The sequence below is a fragment of the Myotis nattereri genome (assembly GCF_964212035.1).
Source record: "Myotis nattereri genome assembly, chromosome: 4".
Classification (NCBI taxonomy): domain Eukaryota; kingdom Metazoa; phylum Chordata; class Mammalia; order Chiroptera; family Vespertilionidae; genus Myotis; species Myotis nattereri.
In genome coordinates this window covers 102018507-102045337 of record NC_138079.1, presented here as the reverse complement: position 1 = coordinate 102045337, position 26831 = coordinate 102018507, and the positions used below count along the sequence as shown (strand labels likewise).

Here is a 26831-nt window from a genome sequence, read left to right as displayed (position 1 = left end):
GCGCGGGCAGGGCCCGTCTGGGCGCGGCCACCGAGCGGCCGCCCGATGCCCCTGGCGCCCCGGGGTCCTAGGCCGCGGGGTCTGGGCCGGGGCTCGGGGTCCGGGACCCGGGGTCCGGGGTGGCCGACTCGGCCGGGCGGCGGCGGGCGGGCCGGGCGAGGACCTGGAACAAACAACGGCGGCCATGTTGAGAGGGAGGCGGGCGGCTAAACTTCGCGGCGGCGCCTCACCGGGGCCCCTCTCCTCTCCCGCAGGATGACAGTGAAGTTGGGAGACGGCGGCGGCGGGGAGGAAGGACTCAAGAGGCTGGGCAAGAGGGCTGCCGAGGAGGAGGCGTTGGAGGGAGAGGGCGCCGGCGGCGGGGACTCGGCGGAGGACAGCGGTGGCACAAAGAGGGACGGCAAGACCCCCCGGGGCGGCGGCCCCCCGGCCCCCGCGAGCGGCCCGCAGGCTCCGTCCCCGCCGCCCGCCTGCCCCCAGGACCAGCACCACTTCCTCCGGTCCAGCGTGAGGCCGCAGAGCAAGCGGCTCAGGAAGGACTCGTCGGGCGCCGCGGGGAGCAGCAGCAGCACCGGCGGCTCGGGGCCTCGCGGAAAAGGTACGGGGACCCCGGCCCCTTCTCGGCGTGCCCCGCGCTCACCTCCCTGCCTGCGCTGCATGCCGCTCCTGACCCCGCGCCTGCATTTGTCTCGCAGTTGGGGTTGCACTCGGAGGAGAGGTGCCCCTTTCCTCCTCCCAAGGGGCTGTTTCTCCCCGCGCTGAAGCCATGCTAAGAGGCAGTAAGTGTCCTGTCTTTGGGCAGGTCCAACAGATTCTTGAAGGTGGTCCCCCCCCCCCCCCCTCCCGCTCAAAGGATCATTGACGATGGAGGCTATTTCGTGCAGCAGACGGTAGTTTAGAAATGGAGAGAGAAAATCCGCAGCATCTTTGCCAGTTGTCAGATGGTGGAAACACAACAAAGGAACGGGCTTTTGAAACTTATTTGGGGAAAGGTTGGTAAGAAGCCAAAAATACTCCAGGATCTGACTTGGGCACTTGATCCTCTACTTCAGGTATTCTCGGCTCAAAAGTTATTAAGGGCATCAAGACGATGACTTTTACCTGCTTTGAGTTTTGGTGCCATGGAAAGAATCCCGCCCTGGGGTAGGAGGTAGTGAAAGCATTTGTGGCCGGATTTAAAAGAACAACAGCCTACAGTGTCTGTCAAGGTATTCTGAGGCGATTGAGAAGATTTCAGCTTTACGAGGGTCCCTCCTAAAATAAGAAGAAAACCACGCATCCTCAGTTTGTTTCTGACGTGCTGGTTCTCCATGATTTTCTTCTTTTATCCTTTTCTGTTTCAGCATTCTGCTTTTCCTCAGTTGTACAAGTGAATTGCTCTTAACATCCCTTTTGTTTCAGGCCAGATTTGTAGCACTTTTGTAGATAGCAAATATAATGTAAATTCCCAGTGAGTTTTGCAAGGAAAAAACTTCCACTTTGCTCCTTGGCGAATGGTCTTTCAAATTTATTAGCTGGTCTTGATAGTTTTAAAAAGGAAATATTTTGGAAGCTAACAGAGAACCCAAATGTGTGTCGTTAAACTTGCTTTTTCTATCTCATTCTCAACTGAAATCATGGCCTTACTCATTTTTTGGTAAAGAATTTTGATGTAAGTATTTCTTAAAGATGTAGGTATAAGGTAGTTTAGTACATTTCAGCAACTAAAACGTGCCTCATAAATTTATTTTGGGTGTGATAGTTGTTGCTTGGTTAGGAAAATATTAAGTTGTTCTACTAACTTCATTTGTTTCGTAAAAAATAGTTTTTCATTCCTAGTTACAGGTGTGTCTAAGTTAAGCTCCTTGCGTGCCTTCAAGAGTTTGTGGCTTCCGTCTCCCTGACTCTGGAGTCCAGTCAGAGCTCGCTGCCTGTCACCCTGGCCCTCTGACCTTGGTCTGCTCACTTGACCTCTTGAATCTGCTTTTCCATCAGAGAGGTGTCCTCACCTGTGAAATGAGGAACAGCAGCGATGGCTCCATTCTCTCAGAGTCTGGCTGTGAAGATGAGATGAGGTGCTGGTGTGAAAGCCCCCCCCCCCAGATAACTACCTTTATGTGAGATGCTAAAACTTGAGTGGTTGGTCATATTTCTCGCAGTCGGGTAATTAGGGGAAGTTTGCTATCACTTGCATAGTTGGGTGTGACTTGCAAAAAGGTTTCCTGGATTAGCCTTGAATCAAGTCCTTGGTGCTTCTGTTTTTGGTTCCTGTCCCCAGTGTGTGGCTTGGAGCAGCAATCCACTTTTCATTAGTAAAATGGGAATTTGTTAGAATTTGTGCTGCTTGTAACTTACATATTTTCCTACGATAGCAAGCAAATGTTTCTTTAAATAAATAATAAAGCTAAGCTATATATAATGGTGTCTTTTAGGAGAGGAGTGGGAAGTGTATCTCCTTTTCTTCACAGAACTCAGCCAGCATCTGGCCTTTCGCCCCTCTTGACTGTGCTTGAGCTGGGGCTACCGGGATCCTTTGGATCCACTTCACTTCTCCACACCCAGGCCTCAGGACATCCCCTCCTTATGCCTCAGGGCAAGCTCTGCTCCCTGGGCCTCCATTCACAGCCAGAAAAGAAGGTCATGTGACAACATGCTGCTAACCTTTGAAAACCATTCTTAGAGTAGCATTTGTCTTACGGAATATGGAAATCTCCACTTGGGGTGGTGAGCATGGATCATTAAGGAAATGAACAGTGTGGAAGGTCCTTGAATTCTGTCCTTGTTAAAATGGTGGTGAGATGCCCTAGGAGCCTGACTCTTGTTTATATCAGTAAGACTATGGTAAAATTTCACTTACAGTCACGAAATGTATCAACGGTGCTAAGTGAGAACTTCCTGTACTGGCATTTTTCTTGTATTTCTCTTCAGAAAAATATAATTCCTGTTACGCTTAAGAAATAATCACAGTCTAGTCATTGGAGGCCCCTTTGGTTGATTACTTACTGCTCTTGCCGTTTCATTCGTTGAGAACTTTGCAGTGAGATCGGAGAACACCGGTGAGAGGGAAGTCCTCCTTGTTTTGCTTCTGTCCACACAACTATGTTTTCTTTATAAAAACTCTTGTCAACTTCAATGAAAAATAAATTTTTCTAGTATAATTTTGAATTCTTTTTGAATTGATAAAGTGGCTAAGACTTAGGACCTATGTGCCAGGCATCTTGCATCTCAGTTAACTTTACTTTTAAGTACATGCAGAAACTGAAATTTGTTGTTTAAATAACGTGCTTAACCTAAACAGAAGGTAAGCTGCAGATGAGAAACCAGTGGCTCTGCTTGATGCCAAAACAAATGTTCCTGCAGCCCTACCATGCTGCCCCCAGCGACCCGAGAATGCGTTTGAGACTGAAAACCAGAGTTCACAGACCCGTGAGAACATGGGCCAGGAGACAGAGGCCCCCGTACCCCTCCCTGTTTGGCAGTTCAACTCTGAATGAACTAGTACATCTCAATTTCTTTGTCTATAAAGGGGATAATACCAGAGCCTGGCTCGGCACAGCAAACACCACAGCCGGGCCTCGCAACAAGGTCCTGCAAGGCCGTGCTTGATGAGCTCCCAGTGCCTCTCTATGGGAAGGGTGCCTGGCTTTGGGACCTGGGGCTTTAGGCTGAGTCTGAGCAGGCGGCCGGGGAGAGCGAGGGCCCTCTGCAGTGATAGCTGGTATAGGTCCCAGGAATTCCCCCAAGCTACTGCCCTGGCAGACAGTTGGGCTGAGGGGGTGCCTGAGGTGGGATAGAGCCCTCTGTTTTCATTGTGTGTGCCCTCTCACCCTTGTCCCCCTCCCCTATCTCCCCAACTTTGGTTCCACTTGTCAGGGGAGCTAGTCACAAGACCTACCGTCTCCACAATTGGGCCATGTCAGCTGACTTTGCTGTGCTTGTGCTTAGGAATCATTACGTCACTGTACAGAATTTACTTATATTTTGCATAATCTGTGAGCTGCCTGCAGCTTCTAGGTGTCTTTAAAAGATGTCTTACCCTAGCCAGTTTGGCTCAGTGGATAGAGCATCAGCCCTTGGACTGAAGAGTCCCGGGTTTGATTCTGGTCCTGGCACGTACCTCGGTTGCAGGCTTGATCCCTGGCCTTAGTTGGGGCACATGCGGAGGCAGCCATTCGATGTGCTTCTCTCACATCGATGTTCCTCTCCATCTCTCTCCCCTTTTACTCTCTCTAAAAATCAATGGAAAAATATTCTTCAGTGAGAATTAACAACAACAAAAAAGTCTCATGAAATATCTCACTCTCATTTGGTCAACCTTGAGAGACAAACCATATGAGAAAGAAGTTTGAACCAGCAGTCAGGAGACTCACCTTCTCCCCGCAGAGCTGCCGCATGGCTGGTCCAGCTGTGCGGCAAAGGAAACATTGCTCAACATGCCCGAACCTTAGGTTCCTTACTTTCAAAATGGGTCTGGTGAGATCGTGGCTTGAAGGTGTGTTCACCTTAACACTCTCTGTGCAGAATGGTTTTGTCCTGTTTGTGTTCTCAGGAGAATGTTGTGAAGGGTAGATTGCCTGAAATCAAGGTAGTTCTGTATCTGGGGGGCTCTGCTCAGCCTTGACTCTGGGAGAGCACTGGGCAGGGAGTGGTCAGAGTGCACACTCCTCCCTCCAGGTGTGGCACTGCCTGTTGTGCCTGTGCAGCTCCACCTCTCGTCTGCACTGTCATCACTGTCACTGTCCCCTTATCAAAGCACGGGCCAGGCCCCAGGCAGCTGGGTGGAGCTCGAAGTTCCTGCCCTCCATACTCTGTGCGGAGGAAGACTCGTCAGGTGGTCACAAGAGCACTTTGGTCTTCCTGGTTTGAGTCAGTAAATGAGGTTTAATAAAGTCATGTGCAATGACGACTGCATGGAGCCACCATGGCCACCTAAGCAGGAATGTCAAGTTTTGCTGAAAGGTGTCAGACTTTGTTGGGAGAAGAGGAGGAGGAAGAGAAGATATTCTCCTGACTCTTTCTAGCACACAGTGGCACCATCCCCTATGATGGCTGCATACAGTGGAAGACAGTTGGCCCTGTGGTGTGACATAGACTCCCTGTGCACAGTAGGTCAGAAGACCTCTGTGTGGTCCAGGCTACTTTAAAGATGGAGCTGTTCAGGACAGAGGAAAATATTCATAAACCAGAGGTTCTTAGTAAATTACTAAGTTCAGGGTAGTACAGGTTGCATTTGCTTCATGTGAAAGATATGGATAGATAGTATAGGTGAGTAGATGAGGTAACGTTTGAATATTGGTTTGAAGACTAAGCTAAATTTTCTTTTGACTTTTGACATCAAAACTAATACCTCATTGACTTTTTTTTTTAAATCCTCATCCAAGGATATATATATTTTTTTTACCCTTCCCCCCCCCCAACTGATTTCTAGAGAAATTGGAAGGGAGGGAAAGGGGGGAGAGAGAAACATTGACGTGAGAGAGACACATTGATTGGTCGCCTCCCGCATGTGCCCCTACTGGGATTGGGGAACCTGCAACCGAGGTACATGCTCTTGACTAGGAATCAAACTCTTGACTCTTCGGTCTGTAGGTGGATGCTCTAACCACTGATCAAAACTGGCCAGGGCGCTCATTGACTTTTAATGTCAAAACTAATGTCATTTCTGTGGTGTCTGACTGTTTTTCGAATTATCCTTTGCCAACCAAATATACTTGAGGATTTTTATTTGATGTGGTACAGGTGTGTCTTTTTTATTTTAAAACTTTTAAATTTAATTAGTTAATTAATTTTTAAATAATTCTTTATTGTTGAAAGTATTACATATGTCCCCTTTTTACCCCCATTGATCCCCTCCAGCCCGCCCTCCACCCCCTCCCCAGGCCCTCACCGCTCCATGTATATATGGCCTCATCTATGTCCATGGGCCATGCATATATGCATACAAGATCCTTGATTGATTACCTCCCACCCACCCACCCTCCCCCACCATCCCTCTGAGATTCCACACTCTGTTCCGCGCTTCCATGTCTCTGGATCCACTCCATTCATCAGTTTATTTTGTTACTCAGATTCCACATGTGAGTGAGATCATGTGATACTTGTCTTTCTCTGACTGCAGGTGTGTCTTTTAGATTCCATGATAATATAAAGATAACAGGAATGCTTTCAGATAGTAGAGTCACAAATGTAAAAATCACTTTGTCATATATAGACGGTGGTGCTGCATAGAAGCATTTTATCACATCAAGTAACTGCAGTATTCTTAGCACTGAAGAACAGTGTGAGAAATGCCCAAAAAAAGACATTCCCTGGTGTTTGTGGTTTGGGTGGGCTATCACCATTAGAAATCTTCACATTATTTGAAGAAGAGGGCATATGTTTTAATAAAAACGGGGGTTTCACCTAGCCTGTGTTCTCAGTGGTTAGAGCCAGCACATGGAAGGTTTGAGGGTTTGCGTCCCAGTCAAGGGCATGTACCTAGGTTGCAGGTTCCAACTGCAGCCTTGGTCAGGGTGCATGCAGGAGGCAGCCGATCAATGTGTCTCTCTCACATCAATGTTTCGCTCCCTCCCCCGCTACCTCCCTCCTTTCTGCTCTAAAAAGGGTCTGTGTGCCAGGCATCTTGCATCTCAGTTACTTTACTTTTAAGTAGGTGCAGAAACTGAAGTTTTTCAATGGGAAAAATGTCCTTGGGTGAGGATTAACAGCAGTAACAAAAAGGGGTTTCAGTTGTGTTTTTCTGAAACATTTGTGGGAGGAGGAGGAGAGTCTTCGAGAGAGGCCAGCGCTGGTCATGGTGTTGAGGATACTGAGCCTTGTGGAGTGCGAGGGTGGCGAGATGATGTGGAGACCCCGGGGATGCAGAGGTGACTGGGACATGTCCCGGGACCACCAGGCTCCAGGTCATCTTCAGATCACAGAAAAGGGTGTCACAGAGGCCAGGGACCCTGGACAGGGGCTCTGACCGCCTGGCTGGAACATCTGCGCTGGCTCTCAGCGACTGCATGGCGAGTGGTTGGGAGGGGTTCTCCAACACCTGCATGTGGACAGCTTTCTGAAGACAGACGGGGCAGCTTGGAATTCATCTGTTGAGGTGACACTCTTACTGGGGATTGGCTGGCATATTTTCTTTGTGTGACCTTGGTAGAGAGAGTGTCTCTCAGTCACACGTGTGTTCTCTATGCAAACCTGGCCATTCCAGCCTCTGACACTGATGGCACATGTTTTGAGAGGCATCTGTGGGAGATCTTGGCATTTTTGCCTCCTGCCTCACAACCATGGTGTTTTGTGACCTGAGGTCGATGTGTGGGGACGGAGCAGTTGCCCTCTCATACCATGGAGGAAGATGATGGAGGAAGAGGATGAGGAAGCATTCCTGTGCCACAGCGGAAGGCAGGCATGCCTGGAGACACACTTTTATTAGCTGAACTTGAATCATCTTTCTAGCTGAGAATGGCTCAGGGCATTATCAAATACCTTGCGTTTGGTGGGTCTGTCACTTGAGATTTTAATGTTCCTAACTCTTGAAAGGAAGTTCGCCAAACGGCAGAGGAAAGCTCAGGACAATGAGTCATTGTATAATATGACAGATTGTCATTACATCTTGTGTCTTACCTAAATTAAGACACACAGTTTTGTTTTTAGAGGTAAACATCCTCCACAGTCCTGTCTCCTGCCACTTACTTGCTTTTGGCAAGTCATTGCACCTCTTGGCTTTCTTATCTATCACAGATTGAGGCGTGGATGTGGAGGTCAACTTCCCTCCACCCTAAAACCCTCTGATTCCCACAGCTCTGTATGTAATAAAAATACTGAAGCAGTAGTGACGCTGGCAGCAGCCACCACACTGTTGTATGGGCCCGGGTTTGGAACAAGAGACTTGCTTCCTGCTGCTTGGTGACTTCGGAGCTTTTGGGCTTTAGAGTCTCAGTTTCCCCATTTCTGAGATGTGAATAATAACTATAACTATATATATATTTGCCTAAGCAACCGTTCCACCTGAAGCTATGATGCGCACTGACCACCAGGGGACAGACATTCAATTCACAGGCATGGAAACATGGAACAGACTGATGAATCTTGGGGGGGAGGGTGGTAAGAGATTAACCAAAGATCTTGTATGCATACTAGAGGCCCGGTGCACGAGTTTGTGCACGGGTGGGGTCCCTTGGCTTGGCCCATGATTGGGCCGATCGGGGCTGGCCAGCCACGGCAGGTTGGCTGTGGGAGCGCACTGACCACCAGGGGGCAGCTCTTGCATTGAGCATCCGCCCCCTGGTGGTCAATGTGCATCATAGCTACCAGCAGGTCTTCTGGTCATCTGGTGGTAATGGTCATTTAGGCATATATATATATATATATATATGGTCCTCCGTGCACCAGTGGGTTCCCTCTGCCTGGCCTGCGGGGATTGGGCCAAAACAGACAGTCCAACAGTCCCCTGAAGTGTCCCAGATTGCAAGAGAACACAGGCCAGGCCGAGGGACCCCACTGGTGCATGAATTCATGCACCGGCCTCTATTCCTATATAATAAAAGCCTAATATGTTAAGTGTCTGACTGTTCGTTCAACCATTCGACCCATTGCTATGATGCACACTGACCACCAGGGGGCAGATGCTCTAACCGGTAGGTTAGCTTGCTGCTGGGGTCTGGCCAGTCGGGACTGGGTGAGATGGGCTGCACACACCCTGGAGTCCTCCTGTGGTCCCTCCCTGGCTGGTTGGCCGCAGTTGGGACTGGGCAAGACTGACCAGACGTACCCTGGAGCCCTCCCGCAGTTCCTCCCCAGCCCCGATTGTGCACTGGTGGGGTCCCTCAGCCTTGTCTGTGCCCTCTCACAATCCGGGACCCCTCAGGGGATGTCAGAGAGCTGGTTTCAGCCTGATCCCCACAGGCCAGGCCAAGGGACCCCACCGGTGCACGAATTTTGTGCATGGAGCCTCTAGTATACTATAAGGACAAAAAGGAGCAGTGTTCGAACGTGCTTTACCGGTGCTGTAGAAATCCATGTTCCCTTGGCTCCAGGCCTCTGGGAAATAAGCAGCTCCACGTGTGCCTCAGCTTCTTCAGCGAGAGATTGGGCTGAATTTCTCCTCTTCAGGCAGTAAGAGGGAGCATGGGTGATGGCCTTCCAGGCCAATGCAGAGGTGTATGATGGGGGAGACACATAGTCTAGCTTAGTGGTCGGCAAACTCATTAGTCAACAGAGCCAAATATCAACAGTACAACGATTGAAATTTCTTTTGAGAGCCAAATTTTTTAAACTTAAACTATATAGGTAGATACAGTGTTATTAACTTAATTAGGGTACTCCTAAGGCTTGGGAAGAGCCACACTCAAGGGGCCAAAGAGCCACATGTGGCTCGCGAGCTACAGTTTGCCGACCACGGGTCTGGCTTGTCTGAGGGTGTGGTGGACAGGCAGGCAGCCGGGAGAGGCAGACCAAGGCCACGTGGCTGCCTCCCTCAAATGCAAGCTCTGGAAGGTGGGTTGTAGCTGGGGTTGGTGGTTTGGGAGGCCAGAGAAGAGGCAGTTAAGATTGTGTTACTTGGTGGCGGCTCAGAGCTGGCCTGGGAAAATGGCAGTGGAAATGCAAAAGAGGAGAAGCCAGGTAGCACCCAGGCAACTGGAGGATTGTGGCACTGAAGTGGGTTGAGAGGGAAGTGTGGGCTGTGTTGGAGGGACTAGGGCGGGCAAGGGGCACAGCGGAGGGCCCTGCTCTGTGCTCTGTTGGTTTCTGAGCTCTCATTGAGCACTTGCTCTGTGTGAGGCCTCGTGCCAACCTTGGGCATGGGAAAGTAAGGTACTGTTCTTGCTTTCAAAGAGCTCACTGTTGGGGAATCCTATTCTTGTACCTCACTTCCCTTCAGACTTCTTAGACGCTGCTCGTCATGCTGCTCTTGCTATTACTCCTTGTAGCTTCAGACACAGCCGCAGAGGGAGGCTTAACTTTGGCCCTCTACGTTTCACTGGGCTCCTTGCACTCACTCCGATCCCCACGCCCACCCTGTCTTGTTCAAATTGTCTTCTCTTTCCACTTCTTGCCTCTCTACCTCTATCCTCCTCGCTTGTTTCCCTCTCTTCCCCTTCAGTCATCACCATTTTCATCTAAATTTTTCTGCCCTGATGGTAGCCTTTCCTGGTCAGCACTGTCATGCTATACCAGCATCTCTTATCCTGCGTCTGTTTTTCATGCTTGAGCTGGAGTCCTGGACTGAGCCTGAGGTGAAGCGATGACGCAGGTCTCTCATCTGAAATGTTGGGAATGGCCCAGATGCCACGCTGCTCTTTCTACCTGGAAGCTTGGTGATGCTCTTTTACTTTGACATTATAAGGTCTAGAGTGACGGGCACCAAGTGTTGAAAAGGGTTACCTGGGGGTGATGTGCTTTCTTTGTTGAACATTCACATTGGCCTGCTGAGGGTGTCGTTTGGAACTATCAGGAGGAAGGGCTGAACATCTCTGCCCAGCAAGAGTGGCTGCTGCTCTGCAGCCTGTGTGCTGCCTCGTGTATCTTGGCAGAGCTGCTCTGACTGTTGTATCTTCTTTCACAGCCATGGTTTTGGTTTATCCTGCACTCTACCCCTGAGGTCCCTTCCAGCTCGGAAATGCTTCCAGTCCGTTTTCCTTCACCATCCATCCTCCTTGTCTGGGGTCACCAGTGCTGTGATCTGGTGAAATCTCAAAGATGCCAGCAAGATGGCTGCATTAGAGAATTTTTTCAATGCACGTCTGTTACTTTCAAGTACATCGAATGTCATTGTGGGCGGCAAAGGTAAACCAGAGCTATGACTGTAGGGCTGGTTAGCAAGTTGCTGTTGTTTTGGAAAGCGTTTAGTGAGTGTTCAATTAGAAGTGAAAAATGGCTCGAGAGTCTTTTGTGGGTGGTGCTGAGGTGGATAGGCAGCCCTTTCTGAAATGACTAAATGAGGAATTGCGGGCTTCAAGTCAACCAGAACTTCTTATATGTAAGAGTGTTTTGTGTTGTTGTTTTTTTAAATATATTTTATTGATTTGAGAGAAGAAGGGAGAGGTAGAAACATCAATGATGAGAAAGAGTCATTGAGTGGCTCCCTCCTGCGTGCTCCCCACTGGGGATTGAGCCCACATCCCGGGCATGTGCCCTGACTGGAATTGAACCGTGACTTTCTGGTTCATAGGTTGATGCTCAACCACTGAGCCACGCTGGCTGGGCTAAGAGTGGTTTTTTAAATGGCATCTGTAACGTGGTCTTCAGTTCCCAGCAAAAGCATCTCATACCTACTAGAAATGGGATGAAACTAATTATCCCTGGAAATGTGCTCAGAAGTTGCCATACCTGTTCAAAACATCATGTGAAGTGTCAGGTCCATTTTTTTTTAAGTATACAGGTTAATGCCTTCACTATATTCACAGCCTTATGCAGTAATCACCGCTATATCATTCCAGAACATTTGATCACTTGAAAAAGGAACCCGTGGGCAGTCACACTCCTTTTCTCCCAGCCTTTGGCGACCACTATTCTACCTCCCGTGTTTGTAAGTCTTGCCTGTCCTCACCTTGCCCTTTGAGAAGCCTCCCAAACCCCTGCCGTCCTCCCCAGGCCTGGGTATGTAGGGGCAACAATCTACCCAGTGTTCTGGCTCCAGTGCGGATACTGGCCCTCCCCAAAGTGCACAAGCCAACACCACTGTGCTAAAGGCTCAGACATAACACAGGGAATTGAACAGACTCATGTGAAACTAAAATACCTGCTGTAAGAACAGGCAGCTTGCTCTGTGGGGCTCTCAAGCTCACCATCCTAACTTGAACCCGCTCCCAGGTCCTTTATTTAGTCCACGTTTCCGGTTTGCTGTGATGAGGAATGGACAAAGTCAAATTGTGTATCCAGTGCTTCCTTAGCCTTCTCTGTAGCACAGAGATTATGTGGGTTACCTTTTTGTTCCAGGTGCATGTGGGATGGGAAGGGGCAGCTGGAAAGCAGGCTGGGGTATAGCATGCTTAACTTGATTATCTTTTGTTTTACAACAGTGTATTTAGGACTGACTGGCACTTTCTGGGATGGTAGAAATGTTCTGTGCTGTCCAGTGCATTAGCCACTAGCAACATGTGGACATTGATGACTGGAGACATGTGGCTAGTGTGACTGAGGGACTAAGTTTTTGTTTTATTTAATTTTAACTAATCTTTAAATCTAAATATACTCGTGTGGTTACTGGCTTGTCAAATTGGACACAATAGCTGTGATAAACCAGTGATTTCTGGTCTATAGTCAATGTTACCGTAGGACAGCGATTTTCAACTGGTGTGCCGCAAGAATTCTTAAAACATGCAATACCTGCCCTAGCTTGTGCTCAGTGGTTAGAGCATGAGCATTGGCCCTAGGGTTGAAGGGTCATGGGTTTGACTATGGTCAAGGTCACGTACCTTGATTGCAGGCTTGATCCCCGGGCCTAGTTGGGACTCGTGAGAGGCAACCAATCAATGTGTCTCTCTCATATCCATGTTTCTTTCTGTGTCTCCCCCTCCCTTCCATTCTCCTTAAAAATCAATGGGAAAAATATCCTCCAGTGAGGATTAACAAAAAAGGAAACAAAACATGCAATTCCTATTTAGTTAGTGACAACAGCCAACACAATAGCTGTGCTGTATGAACGAATCAAAATTATACCTATTTTTTTTTGTCAGATCAGCACAAAGATATATTTTTTGGTGTGCCGCAGAATTTTAGTAATTAGTTTATGTGTGTCATGAGATGGAAAAGGTTGAAAATCCCTGCCTAGCAAGTCAGCCCATCCATCGCTAAACTGGCACACCTTTCCATACAAAATCTCAAACAAGCATGTATGAAAATACATTCCTCTTCCTGAAAGCTGTCTGATGGGACTGACTGCTTTGGGGCATTCCCTATTTTGCCATCACATTTATGGTGCACATATTGAAAAGTGTGACAGTGGAGAGTGACTCTGCTTCCCTCTGTTCCCCAGGCAGCCCGCACCAATGTCCTGTGTTTTTCCAAGGATAGTCTTTGAAAGCTTGCATCAACAGGCTTTACATTTTTCATTACTTTTATTTCTGATGATTTTTTGTATGTGTGTGTGTGAAACTGCTTGCCTTTCATTCATCCTTTGGGGTTGACCCCTGTCTAGGGAGTGAGAGAAACATGGCACCAGTCTGCACATAGCTGCCTAGGGACGGCCCACCGATTGACCAAGAAGTGAATCTCAGTGGAAAAGCTCTTGATTATCTCATTTAAAAAAAACATCTTGACAATAATCTGCATTTGTTTGGCTTCTGCTTTTTAAAGCACTTTTATTTTTCATGGTTTTACTCTCCTTCAGAGTTTGAAGGTTTCTCCCATTTGGTAGTCCTGCAGTTCTATAGAAAGAAAATGCTGGTTATCACAGGGATACTCTGGAAGTCCTCCTCCCTCTGAGAGGAAGGAACTAGAAGGGTGGGAGCATTTGGTTAGGCCATAAAAAATTTTTATCTGTGACCTTTAACTCTCATTTATTGCCTCCATTGTCCTAGAGTACAGAGTTCTGGGTTTACTGCACAGCATGGAAGCCCTGTGTTGTACGTGATGGCACTTTCCCCTTCAGCATGGTTCTTAAGGTCTCATCTTGAGATTAGTAACTGATGCTTTAAGAGCGTTTGTGAAGCGCTCGCTTCGGCAACACATAGACTAAAATTGGAACAATACAGAGAAGATTAGCATGTCCCTTGCGCAAGGATGACACGCAAATTCGTGAAGCGTTCCATATTCTTTTTAGATATATTTTGTTTCTGTCATTAAACCCCCCCCCCCCCCCCAAAAAGCGTTTGTGAATTTGTAGTCACTCTCTCAACACCAGATTTTGCTGGTGGTAATTGACAAGAAAAGAGCTTTAAGACTTCATTTGGTGGTCAAATTATCTTTAATTGAAATATTTTTTTTTTTGTAATTCTTAACTAGCTGGGCATTCCACTGCACCACTGTTGATATCATCTATGATGTCATGAGGGTGGTGGCCATCAACACCGGGCAGTCCCCAAGATCTCTTTAATGGTCCCAGAGAGTTCTCTAGCTAAAGGCCAGTGCTGCATCTGTCGGGCAGTGCTGACAACCTCATCAGAAGTGACATTTTCACTGCGCTTAATGTTCGGGGTTTTTTTTTCTTCTTTCTGTCTCTCGACAGTTCTTTGAGGGCTTTGATAATCAGGGCAGAGGCAGAAGATACTACCTCAATTTGGGTCTGTCTGTTCTGAATGATCAATTCACTGTAATCCTCAGACCCTTCCAATCGTCCTTTGCTTTGGTGATGTCATCACAATTGTTTTTGGAGACAGTCCCAGGGGCTGATCTTGGGAGCCAGGGCAGATGTGGCACCGACTTCTCCACTGGTGCACCTAAGGTATATGACTTTGATTTTGTTGGGGGTTGTACATGGTGGCATGGTGGAGGCGGCTGGTGTCAGATGAACCCAGATCCTGGACCACCAAAGAAATTTGCACCTAGGCCTCCTCCAAGCCAAAAGCTGTAAAGACTTTATAGATATTTAGGGGTCACATGATCAAATTTTTTTAAAGTACTGATTATATCTAAAAGAAAGCACTGTTTTTCACATCCATTTAAACATTTTCTTGAGTTTGAAACTTAATTTGTTTTTGTTTTTTAAAAAAGAATTATTTCAGCCAAACCCTCATTTGAAAAAGACACTATGAAATATGTTTGATTTCAGTTCATAGAGGGGAAAGAACTGTATACCTCCATCGTGGACATATTATTGTGCTCTTTAAATGATTCTACCTAAATGTTCTTTCTTCCTTTTTTTCACTAAAAACATATGAAAGAGTCACAGGTCAGGTCAGGATGATGTCATTACTGAACAGCCCCATTAGGCACACAGTAGGTCCCAGGTGCTGTCCCACTATAGCCTGTGATTGAGGAACGTGGAGTGGGACCTCAAGTGGATCCTCAGGCAATGGGGCCTTCCCAAGCCTCTCCAGCTTTTTGGAACAGATCACTGTATAGTTCTTTCTCTCAAAGGAGCTGATGGTGGTGGATCATCATCCGGAAATGGGCCTGGGGTTGCCCCTGCTGCCCCTGCAGGGGCCTCTCGCTCCTCCTCCCGGAACTTAGGATCTTCTGGCGGCGAGAAGGAAGAAGGCAAAAAGGTCCGGCGACAGTGGGAGTCGTGGAGTACCGAGGACAAGAACACTTTCTTTGAGGGTCTGTACGAGGTAAGTGAGTTACAGGACCAGAAAAGGCCATTCAGACTCCTAGCTTCTTATCACCTGTATTTCTCTTTCAGTTTCCCTTTGCCTTTTTACCACATGGCTACTCGACCTACTAGGTCAGCAGTTCCAATGGGGAGCCCCAATGGGACTGACAGGTGTGAGTCGCCAGGGCTGAGGCCTCACCCTCGGACCATGGCCTTTTATCGCTTCATTGTGACTTTAAAAGCTGTTCTAGAGAGGTGGCTGTTTGGAACTTTCTTTATATGTTTCTCTTTTCTCAGATTCTACCCATTGTCTCTCAGCCATACCCTTGAGTGCAGAGTGATATCATTCCCTATCGGCCTTCCCCCTGTAGCTGAGTGGGCCAATCAGGAGGGGCGTTCTCTGAGGGGGAAGGGCAAGGGGACACTTGGCCACATCAGTCAGAGCAGCCAATTCAGTCCTAAAAGCTGACCTGGGACAGACTGTAAAGTCCTAAAGAGAGAAAAGCTGCTCCGTGGTCCCACAGCTCAAAGAAATGGCCATCTCCCTGCCAGCCATTTTACTTTCATGTTTTGTTTTGTTTTCAGATCTTTGTAATTATAAGTAAACATGCTTTTTTTTTATTGTCAAATGCATTGATATGATGTTTCATAGTTCTTTTTGTTCAGTACTTTTCTCATGCCTATAAATATTCTACTCTCAGGTGTAGGCAAATTTATGGTCTTTGTGTTTTCTGTCTGCTTTTGTAAATAAAGTTTTATTGGAACACAGCATTGCCTATTTATTTATATATTGTCTCTGGCCAATTTTGACTGCGGTGGCAGAGTTGAGCAGTTATGACAGATACTGTGAGTGGCCTACAACATTTGAGTGTTAACCTTCTGGCCAAACCTTGCTCCAATTAACCATTGTGTTGTTGCTGTTCCAGATTCTGTTATAAATAACAGTACAGTGAGTATCTTTGTGCACATCCCGTATTTTAGGATATCGCTTTGGGCTATAGTAAGTTGGTTCAGTCGGTGAGCCTTATTCTTTTTCTTTTCTTTTATATTTATTAATTTGAGAGAGAGAATGATTTGTTGTTCCACTTGTTTATGCATTCATTGGTTGATTCTTGTATGTGCCCTGACTGGGTAGTGAATCCACAACCTTGGCATATCAGGACAATGTTCCAGCCAACAGAGCTACCCTGCCAGGGCGAGCCTTCCTCTTTTAATAGTGAAGGAATTGGAGTGATAGGAAAGTCTGGCCACACCTGTGAGACAGTTTTATAAAGGAAGGAGGCTTTGAAATTGAAACCATGAAGTGCTCATAGAGAGACCAGAAAAGGAGACTCCTAAGTGGAGGCAGAGAACTAGAACTTGGTGCCAATTTCCTGGGGCCGATGGTGCAGTTGGCCGGTCCGGATGGAGGAGGCCCGCGTGTTGGTATCATTGACTCGGTTGCCCAGGAAGAGGAGGAAGTATATACACAGACTTGTTCTAGTCGGTGCAGAGTCATTCAAATAAATTCAAATGTGTTCTTTTTTTTCCCTTTGACAATTTTAGAGTAAAGTAGAGGCTGTTTTTGTATAGATTATGTCCCTAAATTGCCTACTTTAAGCTTCCTGTTAGGCATAGAAGACTTGTGATTCCTGGAATGTTCCTAGAATAGCAACCATTGCTGATGCCAAGTTGCTTTAATGTGGTCCTTCCCTCTTGGGCTCTACAGGGTGATCAGCTATGGTTGTCAATTAAAAGTAGGAGGGGAAGAATTCCCAATGACCTGCTCTTCCTTTTTTTCAGGTGGATTAGTTCATTCTCTTTCACTGGGCTAGCCGCCTTCTTCTTTTAATTTTTCTACCGGGTAGGTGTTTCTTTTTAGGTTACCTGAATCCCCTGCCCTTTTTTTTCCATTTAAGCCAAGTTTTATTTTTATTTTATTTTTTTAGTTTTATTGCTTAAAGTATTACAAAGGGTATTACATATGTCTCCTTTTTTACCCCGCCCTTGACAATCCCCTGGCCTTCCCTACCCCCAGTGTCTGTGTCCATTGGTTATGCTTATATGCAGCATACAAGTCCTTCGGTTGCTCTCTTACCCCCGCCTCCTGCCCCCCACCCTCCTACTGAGTCCCTTGATTAATAGTAAGTGGCTGTGCTGGTCACTTAGTGCTTTCCACTGTGGGTACTATGCATGCCAAATAGTGTGAGAGTGTTTGTGTTAGTGGTTGTATGTGTACTGGTGTGTGGGGGTGAGCGTGACAGAGAGAGAGAGAATGTGATTGCTGGCTTTATGTGTGTCATTTTGTGTGTTTGACCAAAACTCAGGGCTCTGTTGGGTTCCTGATGTATGCTGATTAGCTGGGGCATATAGGACCGTGAACATCTTGAACTATAAGGTATGGAGGTAAAGCCCTCTGCTTTGTGAGTGTCACTTCTGCAGTGTTTGTCCAGGTTGTCATTGCCTTTTTTATAAGCACAAGTCTGACTTAGCTATGCTTCAAGTGACAGAGACCTAGCTCAGCGCAGCAGCAGGAGACAAGGGGATTGATTGAGTGGCTTTCATGACTGGGAGGGACAAGGAGGGGCTGACTCAAGCTGGCAATGTCATCTGTCCTCTGACATCTTCTTGCATTGGGGGTGACATTTCTGTGCTTATTCTCTCCATTTTAGATACTCTCCAGAGGCAAGACATCCACCCCCACCCCTATTACAGTTAAGACTGTTCTGAGGAGGATCCAGATTGGCCGAGCCCATCCTAGACTCCTCTCTGTGGCCAGGGTCATGGTCATGGCCCCCATGACAGAGAACAAATCAGGGCGAATGCCTAGACCCACATCATCGTCCTTGACATCCTCTTATTCCATTTCAACGGCAGTTCTATTGTCGGCTTTCCATTTTCCCTTCTTATGTCTGTCTGACTGTATTTGCTTCTGCGGTACAATTCTTACATATAAGGCCAGTACCCTGTGCTTCTTTTTTCTGTTTTTAACATATTTTTATTTATTTCAGAGAGGAAGGGAGAGAGAGATAGAAACATCAATGATGAGAGAGAATCATTGATTGGCTGCCTCCTGCACACACCCTACTGGGGATTGAGCCGGCAACCCGGGCATGTGCCCTTCACCAGAATTGACCCGGGACCCTTCAGTCCACAGGCCGACACTCTATCCACTGAGCCACATTGGCTAGGGCTACCCTGTGCTTCTTGATCACCAGGTTATAACTGCTGAAAACCTCATCTAAGTGAACACTATGGTCATGCTAGAAATGCTTGGAAGCACCCAGGAGAGGCCGAGCTGTCTTGGACCTCTTATTGATAGGTATGGGGCATGCTGATGTCAGCTGCTGCTTGATTGAGAGATTATAGGGAAATCTGAAGACTGAGCCAGGACAGGCCATTCATATGGAAAAGCCGCTGCAAACAGCTTGGATGGGACTGCAAATTGGATGGGACAGGGTCTCAGGGAATCACCAGGGCAGATAAAACAGTGAGCCAGGCTGATGGAAACTCAGGTATGACCGTCGGTCAACTCTGCGATGGGGGAGGTCTCAGCATAGAAACAATGGCCCCTACAAGCACCTCTGTCTAGGAGAGAGCCACCCCCAAGTTCTTGCTCTGATGCCAGACAATACAGTTCCTCCCCATATGTCCCTGGATCCCCCGAGCCATTGCCTCAGTGCTGGAGCTCAGAGGGAGCAAGTCCATGTAAGTTCGTGTGCCAGCCCTTTAAGAGGAACTGCCTGGGTCTCCAGCAGCCTCTGGCACACTCAGCCACAATCCCTGCTAGTTTTTACAGCCTGAAGTTATGGGGACTTCTCTTCCCAGCTCTGGAATGCTGGACTGGGGACCTGGTGTGGGGCTAGGACCCCTTGCTCCTCACGGGAGGCCTCTGCAGCCAATATGTCCCTCCTGATTGAAAAAAATGCCACACGTGGGTGTCAGACCAGCCCATTTCATGCTTCCCTTCTACCAGTCTCTGTGTGCTTTCTTCTTTACTTCTATAGTTGTAGCACTTCCATTCAGCCAGCTTTCAGGAGGTTCTGAATGATGGTGGTTCCATTTTTTAGTTGTATTTTGATGTGGTTGTGGGAGGTGGTGAGTACTGGCATTTACCTACACTGCCATCTTGGTTCTCCCTTAACTTTTCACTTTGAAACAATTTTAGACCTGGAAAAAGTTGCAAAAAAGCACAAAGAACTTCACATGCCCTTTACTCTGCTTCTCCATTGTTCACATAACTGCAGTATGGCCTACGGATGAGGAGAATAATGTGGGTACAATACCTTTACTGACCTGAAGGCCTTACTCAGGTGAGCTGGTATTCCCACAGACACCCTTTTTGGATCAGGATCCCACATGCATTTAGTTGTCATGACTGCTAAGTCCTGGGACAGGTCGTCAGTTTCCTTTTTCCCCACTCTTTCATGACCCTGACACTTCGGAAGGCTCCTAGACTGTTAGTTTGTGGGCTTCGTAAGGCTTGCCTCCTCATGATTCCATTTTCTTTTTAAGGATAAAATAAGGTTTTATTTATAGTCTTCTAGTAAAGGGGGCTGATTTGATTTTCATTTTGCATTTTTGCTAGGAGCACCACAGGAGTGTTGTGCTGCCCTTGGAGCATCCTATCCGGAGTGCAGGGTGCAGTCCACCTCAGTCCTGGTGGTGTGAATGTGCATCTCCTAGGTCAGCGGTTCTCAACCTGGGGGTCGCCTAAGACCATCGGAAAACACATATATAATTACATATTGTTTTTGTGATTAATCACTATGCTTTAATTATGTTCAGTTTGTAACAATGAAATTGGGGGTCACCACAACATGAACTGTATTAAAGGGTCGCGGCATTAGGAAGGTTGAGAACCACTGTCCTAGGTTCTCCATCGCCAAGTTGTTTTTAATTTTGATGCTGAGTCAACACCCTGTTTCTCATTGTTCTTCCACTAATTTTAGCCACCGTTGCAGCAGCTTCCCTGAAATAACTGTTACAATGATGTTTGCCCCATGATGATCTTCTGACTCCATTATTTCTACATTTATTAATTGGAAACCCAGTGCAAGAAAAAGTGCTCCCTTCTCCAATTATGTATTTATTTGGCTTTTTATATTTGTATGGACTCAGGGATATTTAGACTATTCTATAGGTCATAACCCATTCTTATCATTGTTATGTTTTCCCTTTTATTTTTCATTTACGGTTGACATTATCATTGTTGATTTTGTTGCTCAAATTGTTCTAGATTTGGCCATTTATAACATCTTCAGGTTGGCTTCTGTGTGCTTTCAGCACATTCCTATTATACTTTGAGCATGTCCTCACTTCTGGCACCACAAGATGTTCCAGATTCACCTGGTACTTTGCTTGCCCCAGATCTGGGAGCATCCATTTCTCCAAAGAGCCCTGGTTCCCTTTGGAAAGTGGGATTTAGAAGCTAAGGATGTTGGTTGATGCTGGGGTGCCATTACCTCTAGGCCCTTCACAGTACTTTTTACTGGCTTGGTTCTGATGAGGGTATCAACACTAGGCTCCCATGATCATACCTGAAACAACACAGATGGTGACTATGTTCCCTAGAACATAAATTCTTTTCTGAAAATCTAAGATGTGTTTGGCTTTTGCATGGAGGTATTGAAGAATGGACAGTTCATAGATGTACCGCATTCCGAGCATAGTCTGTGTGATTCTCTTATTAAATGTCCAAATTTGCTATCCCTGTTCAAATATAGAATATATTTTATGTGGTGAAAGTGCTGAGGGTGCTTCTGAATGGTCAATGTCTTATATTTTAAGGTGCAGATGCACAACCCTCTGAACAGCCGGTCATGTTCTGTTCTGTTGAGTGTTTCACAGAGCTGTCTCATTCAGGGTCTCCAAAGAACTATAGAAATTGAGCCGCCGAAACCGGTTTGGCTCAGTGGATAGAGCGTCGGCTTGCGGACTGGAGGGTCCCAGGTTCGATTCCGGTCAAGGGCATGTACTTGGGTTGCGGGCATATCCCCAGTAGGAGATGTGAGGGAGGCAGCTGATCGATGTTTCTCTCTCATCGATGTTTCTAACTCTCTATCTCTCTCCCTTCCTCTCTGTAAAAAATCAATAAAATATATTTTTTAAAAAAAAGAAAAGAAATTGAGCCATTTGAGTAATAAGCTTTATGTTTTTCCTGCTCTACGGACCTGCCTCTTTGATATTCACTGCTTTGAGAGTTCTATCCCTCTGTTTCCATTGCTGCTCTAGCCGTTACTCTGATGAAAATCCGAATTCTAGGGAAGCAAGGTTGAAGTTGATGCACAAATAAGAGCTGTGAAGAACACTTGATTGGTCACAGCGGTCCCCTTTCTCTGGAAATGTCTGCGTCGTACAGAAGGCTGCCTTGTTTTAACCTCTGTGCTTTTACCATGGGCTTATTTTCCAGCATGGAAAAGACTTTGAAGCAATCCAGAACAACATAGCTCTCAAGTATAAGAAGAAGGGCAAGCCCGCCAGCATGGTGAAGAACAAAGAGCAAGTGAGGCACTTCTACTACCGCACGTGGCACAAGATCACCAAGTACATCGACTTCGGCAACGGTGAGCGCAGGCCCAGCCTCTGGGGACGCGGGGGCAGGGTGGGGTCTGGTCAGGAGCAGCTTTTGAAAGATCACAGGACACTCTCTGGTGTCATTCTTGCCCAGCCACTTTTTAAAAAATATATTTATATTAATATAATGTTAATGTATTAATATTTATTTTTAAATATACTTTCATATATATTTAACATTAAGGAAAAAAAACTAATTCAAGTGATGCCGGGGAAAATTTAAAGTGAGACGTCTGTCTGCTGTTCTAGTCTTAAGTATCACAGTCAACTTACTTTATTTTGGAAGAGGAGATGTAAAAGTTTTTTTCAATCATTCAGCAGGCAAGTATAGCCACTTATAAAAATAGAAGGGTGGGGACAGAGTAGGATATGAAAGTCAGAGGTGAAAGGGTAGAGCCAGAAAGAAATTTTCAAAATAAAATTAACAAGGTGACTGTTCCAGAAGAGGGCTGTGACGAGGACATGGTGGATCAGTCTGTTGGTCAAGTAATGATTCAACTTTTAAATTATCCTCTTGTTTTTTGTTGGGTTTCTTTTTTGTTCAAATCTGAGACTTAAAGATGTTGACCCTTTGTTACAAGAGCCAACAGGAAATACAGGATCCCTTCCCTCCCTCGGCCTGCCTCCACCGAAGCCACCAACCATCGCCTCCTTGGCTGGATGCTGGAAGAGCCCTCCATGTCTGTGGACTCAGGACGACAGGGCAGCCCCCTGTGGTTGCTGGGCTTGTGAACGCTGCAGTACCTTTTGGCTTTCCGCAACTCTAACATGTTTTCCAACTATTTGGTGTACATGGCTCAGTGCACTCTCTTTGCTTTACGGGTTTCCACTTGATATGAGGGTGTAATAACAGCTTCTTCCATGACTGTGATGTTTTTTTCTTGCCATTGAAAGTCGTTAATGGTCTTGTGAATGGTTGGAAGAGCTGCTGGCCCTCCAGGGAGACACCAGCGCTGACTGCATAGGCCTGGCTCAGTTTTCCTCCTCTGTCATGCTTTGCTGGCAAGTTTACTAACATTGGGTGATGCTAGGGGAGGAGGAGTTTCTGTTGGGTCATTAATTATTTCCACTTTTGAAACATATTATAACTTTATGACCAAGATGTCTACATGCTTGGGCTTTCCACTAGAAGAGGGACATTTTAAAGCCAGCATTTTGGATTGGCAGTCGAAGGGTATTGCCCTGCCCTGAAGCCGCTGCTCCTGGCATGTCTGGCAGGACACCTGGCCCCTAATGCCGAAGTATTTGCCTGGAGGAGCCACCATCTTGGGAGAGCAGCTGTGGCTGGTGGCAGCTGCAGCGGGCAAAAGCCGGGCGCCCAGTGAGCACTGCCACGCCGGCCAGGCCAGTTTCACTTTCTTTAATCTTACTCTTCATCTCTACAGTTGTGGTCATGGGCCATTCATTCCAGACATTTGCTTTTACTGACTTCACTTCTTTCCGATGCTTCTCTTCAAATAATACTTTTGATCCAGAATATGAGCCCTGGCTGGTGTATTCAGTGGTTAGAGTGTAGCCCTGTGCAACGAAGGGTCTCGGGTTCAATTCCTGGTCAAGGGCATGTACCTGGGTTGCAAGTTGATCCCTGGCCCCTGTTGGCACGCATGCAGAAGGCAACCAGTTGATGTGTTTCTCTCACATTGTTGTGTGTCCCCCGCCCCCCCACCCCCACACACACCTTTCTTCCCTTCCACTCTCTCTAAAAATCAATGGAAAAGATATCCTTGGGTAAGGATTAACAGAAACAAAAAACTGTGATAGCTGCAGTCAGATCACTCCCCCTTTGCACCTGTGCTGTGAGTCCTTCGTGGCAGCCTTCTCTCCCTCTCGGTCCCCTCTCTGCCCTGCCCTCTGGTGTTCTCCTGGCCTGGTCAGTGTGTGTTGGCCAGCTGGAGTAATCAGGACGGACCCATCAGGATGCCAGGACCAGGACTCCCTCCTCCAGCTTTAGAAAGACCCGGAGAGCTTGGATCAGGCTGTCTCTTTTTTTGGTAAAGGGTCAGATGATAAATATTTTTGGCTTTTGGGGATTTACAGTCTTTATCAAAATGACTTCACTCTCCTGTCTTAGCTCATTGTAGATCCCATGTAAAGGAATGCATGTTACTGTGTTCCAGCAAAACGTTTATTTGCAGAAAGAGGCCCCGGGCAGGATTTGGCCTGTGATCCTGCCCTGGAGAAATTGGTTTGGGGACCGCAAGCTCCAGGCAGTCATAGTAGTTAGCTGACACTTTCTCTGAGTAGATTTCCCTTTGAATCTTCGTGGACATCTCACCCACCAGTCATGGTTTCGCTGGGTCTACCTCAGAGCTTTTCAGACCTGTCCTCCCCACCTAGTCCCCCTAGGTCCTTTCCTAGGTCATTGCTGTTCTCCCTCTTTCTGGTCTTGTTCGTCCCCAACCCACCCTCCACATAGCTTTATCCACACAATAGACCCATGTCTGCCTGTCCCCCTGCCTGAGCCCCCCTCCCCATGCCCTGTCCCATACCCTCATCCTACCTGCCTTGGCTCCCAGGATGGGGTTGCCACCCTCCTGCTAACCTGCACTTCCTTTTGTGTCTTGACTCCTGCCACCCTACTCTGTTGTCCTCCCTAACCCCAGTCACCTTCCAAGACTCAGCTCCTATGTCAGTGCTCTCAAAAATCCTTCCGTGAATTCTCATGCCCTCACTGCCACCTCATCATCTCATCATGGGCCTACTTTGTGCCCATCATTGAGCACATTTCATACTTTTCCCTGGGAGTGCTGTCACCCTCACTGCAGATGAGAAAACCCTGGCTTAGCATTGGAGGGCCTGGCCCAAGCCACCCAGACAATAAGCTGAGGGGCTGTGCTCCATCAGCCATCATCCACTCACCTTTATCTTCTGTAAATGTAATGTTTTCAGACCATCTCTTCATGTTGCCATAGAATTTCCCCATGTTTTTCATGAAATGTTAATTCTTTGAGTTGACGTTTTTAAGTGAATAAACTTTACCTTTCCTTTTGGACTTACAATCTACTTCTAGTGTTTTTAATGAGTTACTCTTTTCTTTTTAAAAAATAATTAATTTTAGAGAAAGAGAGGAAAGGGGAGAGAAAGATAAAAACTTCCATTTGTTGTTCCACTTATTTATGCAGTCATTGGTTGATTCTTGTATGTACCCTGACTGGGGATCAAACCTGTTGGGCAACCTTGGCATAGCCGGACAAGCTCTAACCAGTGAGCTACTCGGCCAGGCCACTTCCAGTGTTTTTAGAATAATGCAAATGTGGACAGCTCTTTTCATACAGCCCTCTGTTCCTTCAAATGTACTTCCTTTAAGTAACCTTGTACAGTTGGGATAGCTAAGTCTGTGTGGCACATGGGAATTAGTTTTAGTTCTTTGGCTCTTTCTTTGTTGTCTTTTACATCATTCTTTTTGTTTGTTTGTTACATATATTCTTTAGTTACTTTCTGAAAGTCAGTCTGTCTCATCTTGAGCGTCTTGTCATGAGCGCTGTCTTCTGGAAGGATGAATGTCCAGCCTGCTGGCCTGGTGTCCGTCTGCTGCTTGCCGTGTTTCCCATCTGTCTGTCCTTGATAAAGGCAGGAAGGAGCACCTGGCACTCAAGTGCGTTCTTCTCACAGCAAGTTCCATCTTCACAGCAACACCCCATAGAAAGAGCCTTTTCTCTGCTGAGCTAGGTTATGGCTCCAGCAGGTTCTGTCTGGCCAGGAATGCCTTGTTTATCACTAGTCATTTTAAGGTATTTTTCCGGTGTCAAAGCCTTCCACTAGCCACCTCATGCTGTCCTCGTTCCAGTCCTTGCAGAGGATGGGTCTCAGGGTTTGCTTATGTGACCAGGAGACTGCCTTAGAGGAGGGCTCACCATCCCAACTCCAGTTCCTCTAGTTGCAGGGGCCTCCTAGCCAGCCTGTTATCTTTGTGGGGGAAACACAACACAAACAAAACATTGTATCGAAGACTTTTAACAGCATATCTGTTTGTGAGATTGCCACTTTCTACAGACCCACGGAAATGGGCCGTCGGTGTCCACTTTTGGGGGGCAGTTCCTAGGTTTTACTCGGAGGTCCTTCACTAATGCTTTTTTTTTTTTTTTAAATATATTTTATTGATTTTTTACAGAGAAGAAGGTAGAGAGATAGAGAGTTAGAAACATCGATCAGCCGCCTCCTGCATATCTCCCACTGGGGCTATGCCCACAACCCAGGCACATGCCCTTGACCGGAATTGAACCTGGGACCTTTCAGTCCGCAGGCCGATGCTCTATCCACTGAGCCAAACCGGTTTTGGCCTTCACTAATGTTTTTATTGGTTTGCTTTCAGTGTCCACAAGACCATTAACGTACGATTCTCTGCTGGCTTTGGTGTATTGGGGCAAGTTAGCAATGTTTTGTTCTTCCTCAGGTTGGCAGCACAGTGTGCTGCTGTGCTGCTGTGCTCAGCCATAGTTGTCACTGTTTCTCAGATCACTAGCTTATTTGAAATATCAACGCTGGTCGGGATCCTGCTGAGTCCCGTGCTGTTACTAATATCTGTGGTCCTCACAGACAACCTCCCTACCTTTCTGGGTGTCACTCGGGAATAAGTTTTAGCTGTTTGGCTCTTTCCATGTTGTCTCTTACATCTTTCTTTTTTTGTCACATATCGTATTCTTGGGTGACTTTCTGAAGGAGTGCAGGCCCTTCATGCACTTGGGCTCCCCTGGGAAAGCTCTCTTCCAATGAGAAAGGCGGGCACCAGTGTGTGAGGATTGGGAAGCTGCTGGTGATAAAGTGTGGAGGCAGGGTGAGAAGACTCCAGGAGCTGTGAACTAGCATGTTCTGTCCTTTCAGCGTGACCATGCTACTGGCAGAGTGGGCGTGTTGCAGGGGACGCTCAGATTCCCAGTGTAGACGTGAGCCCTCTTCAGCCTTCTTCCGGCTCAGGGATGAAGAGCGGATACGTGTGCTGCCCTCAAGTTCTGTTCCCACGCTGCACCTTGGTTCCATGGCAAGCTCTGCAGGATAGACCCAACATGTCTTTCTTCCCTCCCTCCCTCCCTCCCTCCCTCCCTCCCTCCCTCCCTCCCCCCTTCCCTCCCTCCCTTCCTTCGTGTTTCCCTTTCTCCCTCCTCTCCATCTCCTG

General features: G+C 47.1%; 1 protein-coding gene and 1 pseudogene across 2 annotated transcripts in view; one reads left to right on the top strand and one right to left on the bottom strand.

The window, feature by feature from the left end:
- Nucleotides 1–254: 254 nt before the first annotated feature.
- The window catches only part of CRAMP1 (cramped chromatin regulator homolog 1), a gene marked incomplete at its 3' end in the record, with an annotated part of 59295 nt that continues 32718 nt past the window's right edge, over nucleotides 255–26831 (top strand). The window contains exons 1-3 of the mRNA XM_081089322.1: nucleotides 255–598; nucleotides 14989–15182; nucleotides 21555–21708. Coding sequence (XP_080945448.1) covers nucleotides 256–598; nucleotides 14989–15182; nucleotides 21555–21708 — 691 coding nt within the window. The 5' untranslated portion in view covers nucleotide 255. The remainder of the gene's footprint in view (nucleotides 599–14988; nucleotides 15183–21554; nucleotides 21709–26831) is intronic.
- On the bottom strand, nucleotides 22409–22983 carry LOC308518272 (protein LSM12-like; annotated as a pseudogene). Its single transcript has one exon. The product of its transcript is annotated as a protein LSM12-like (transcript).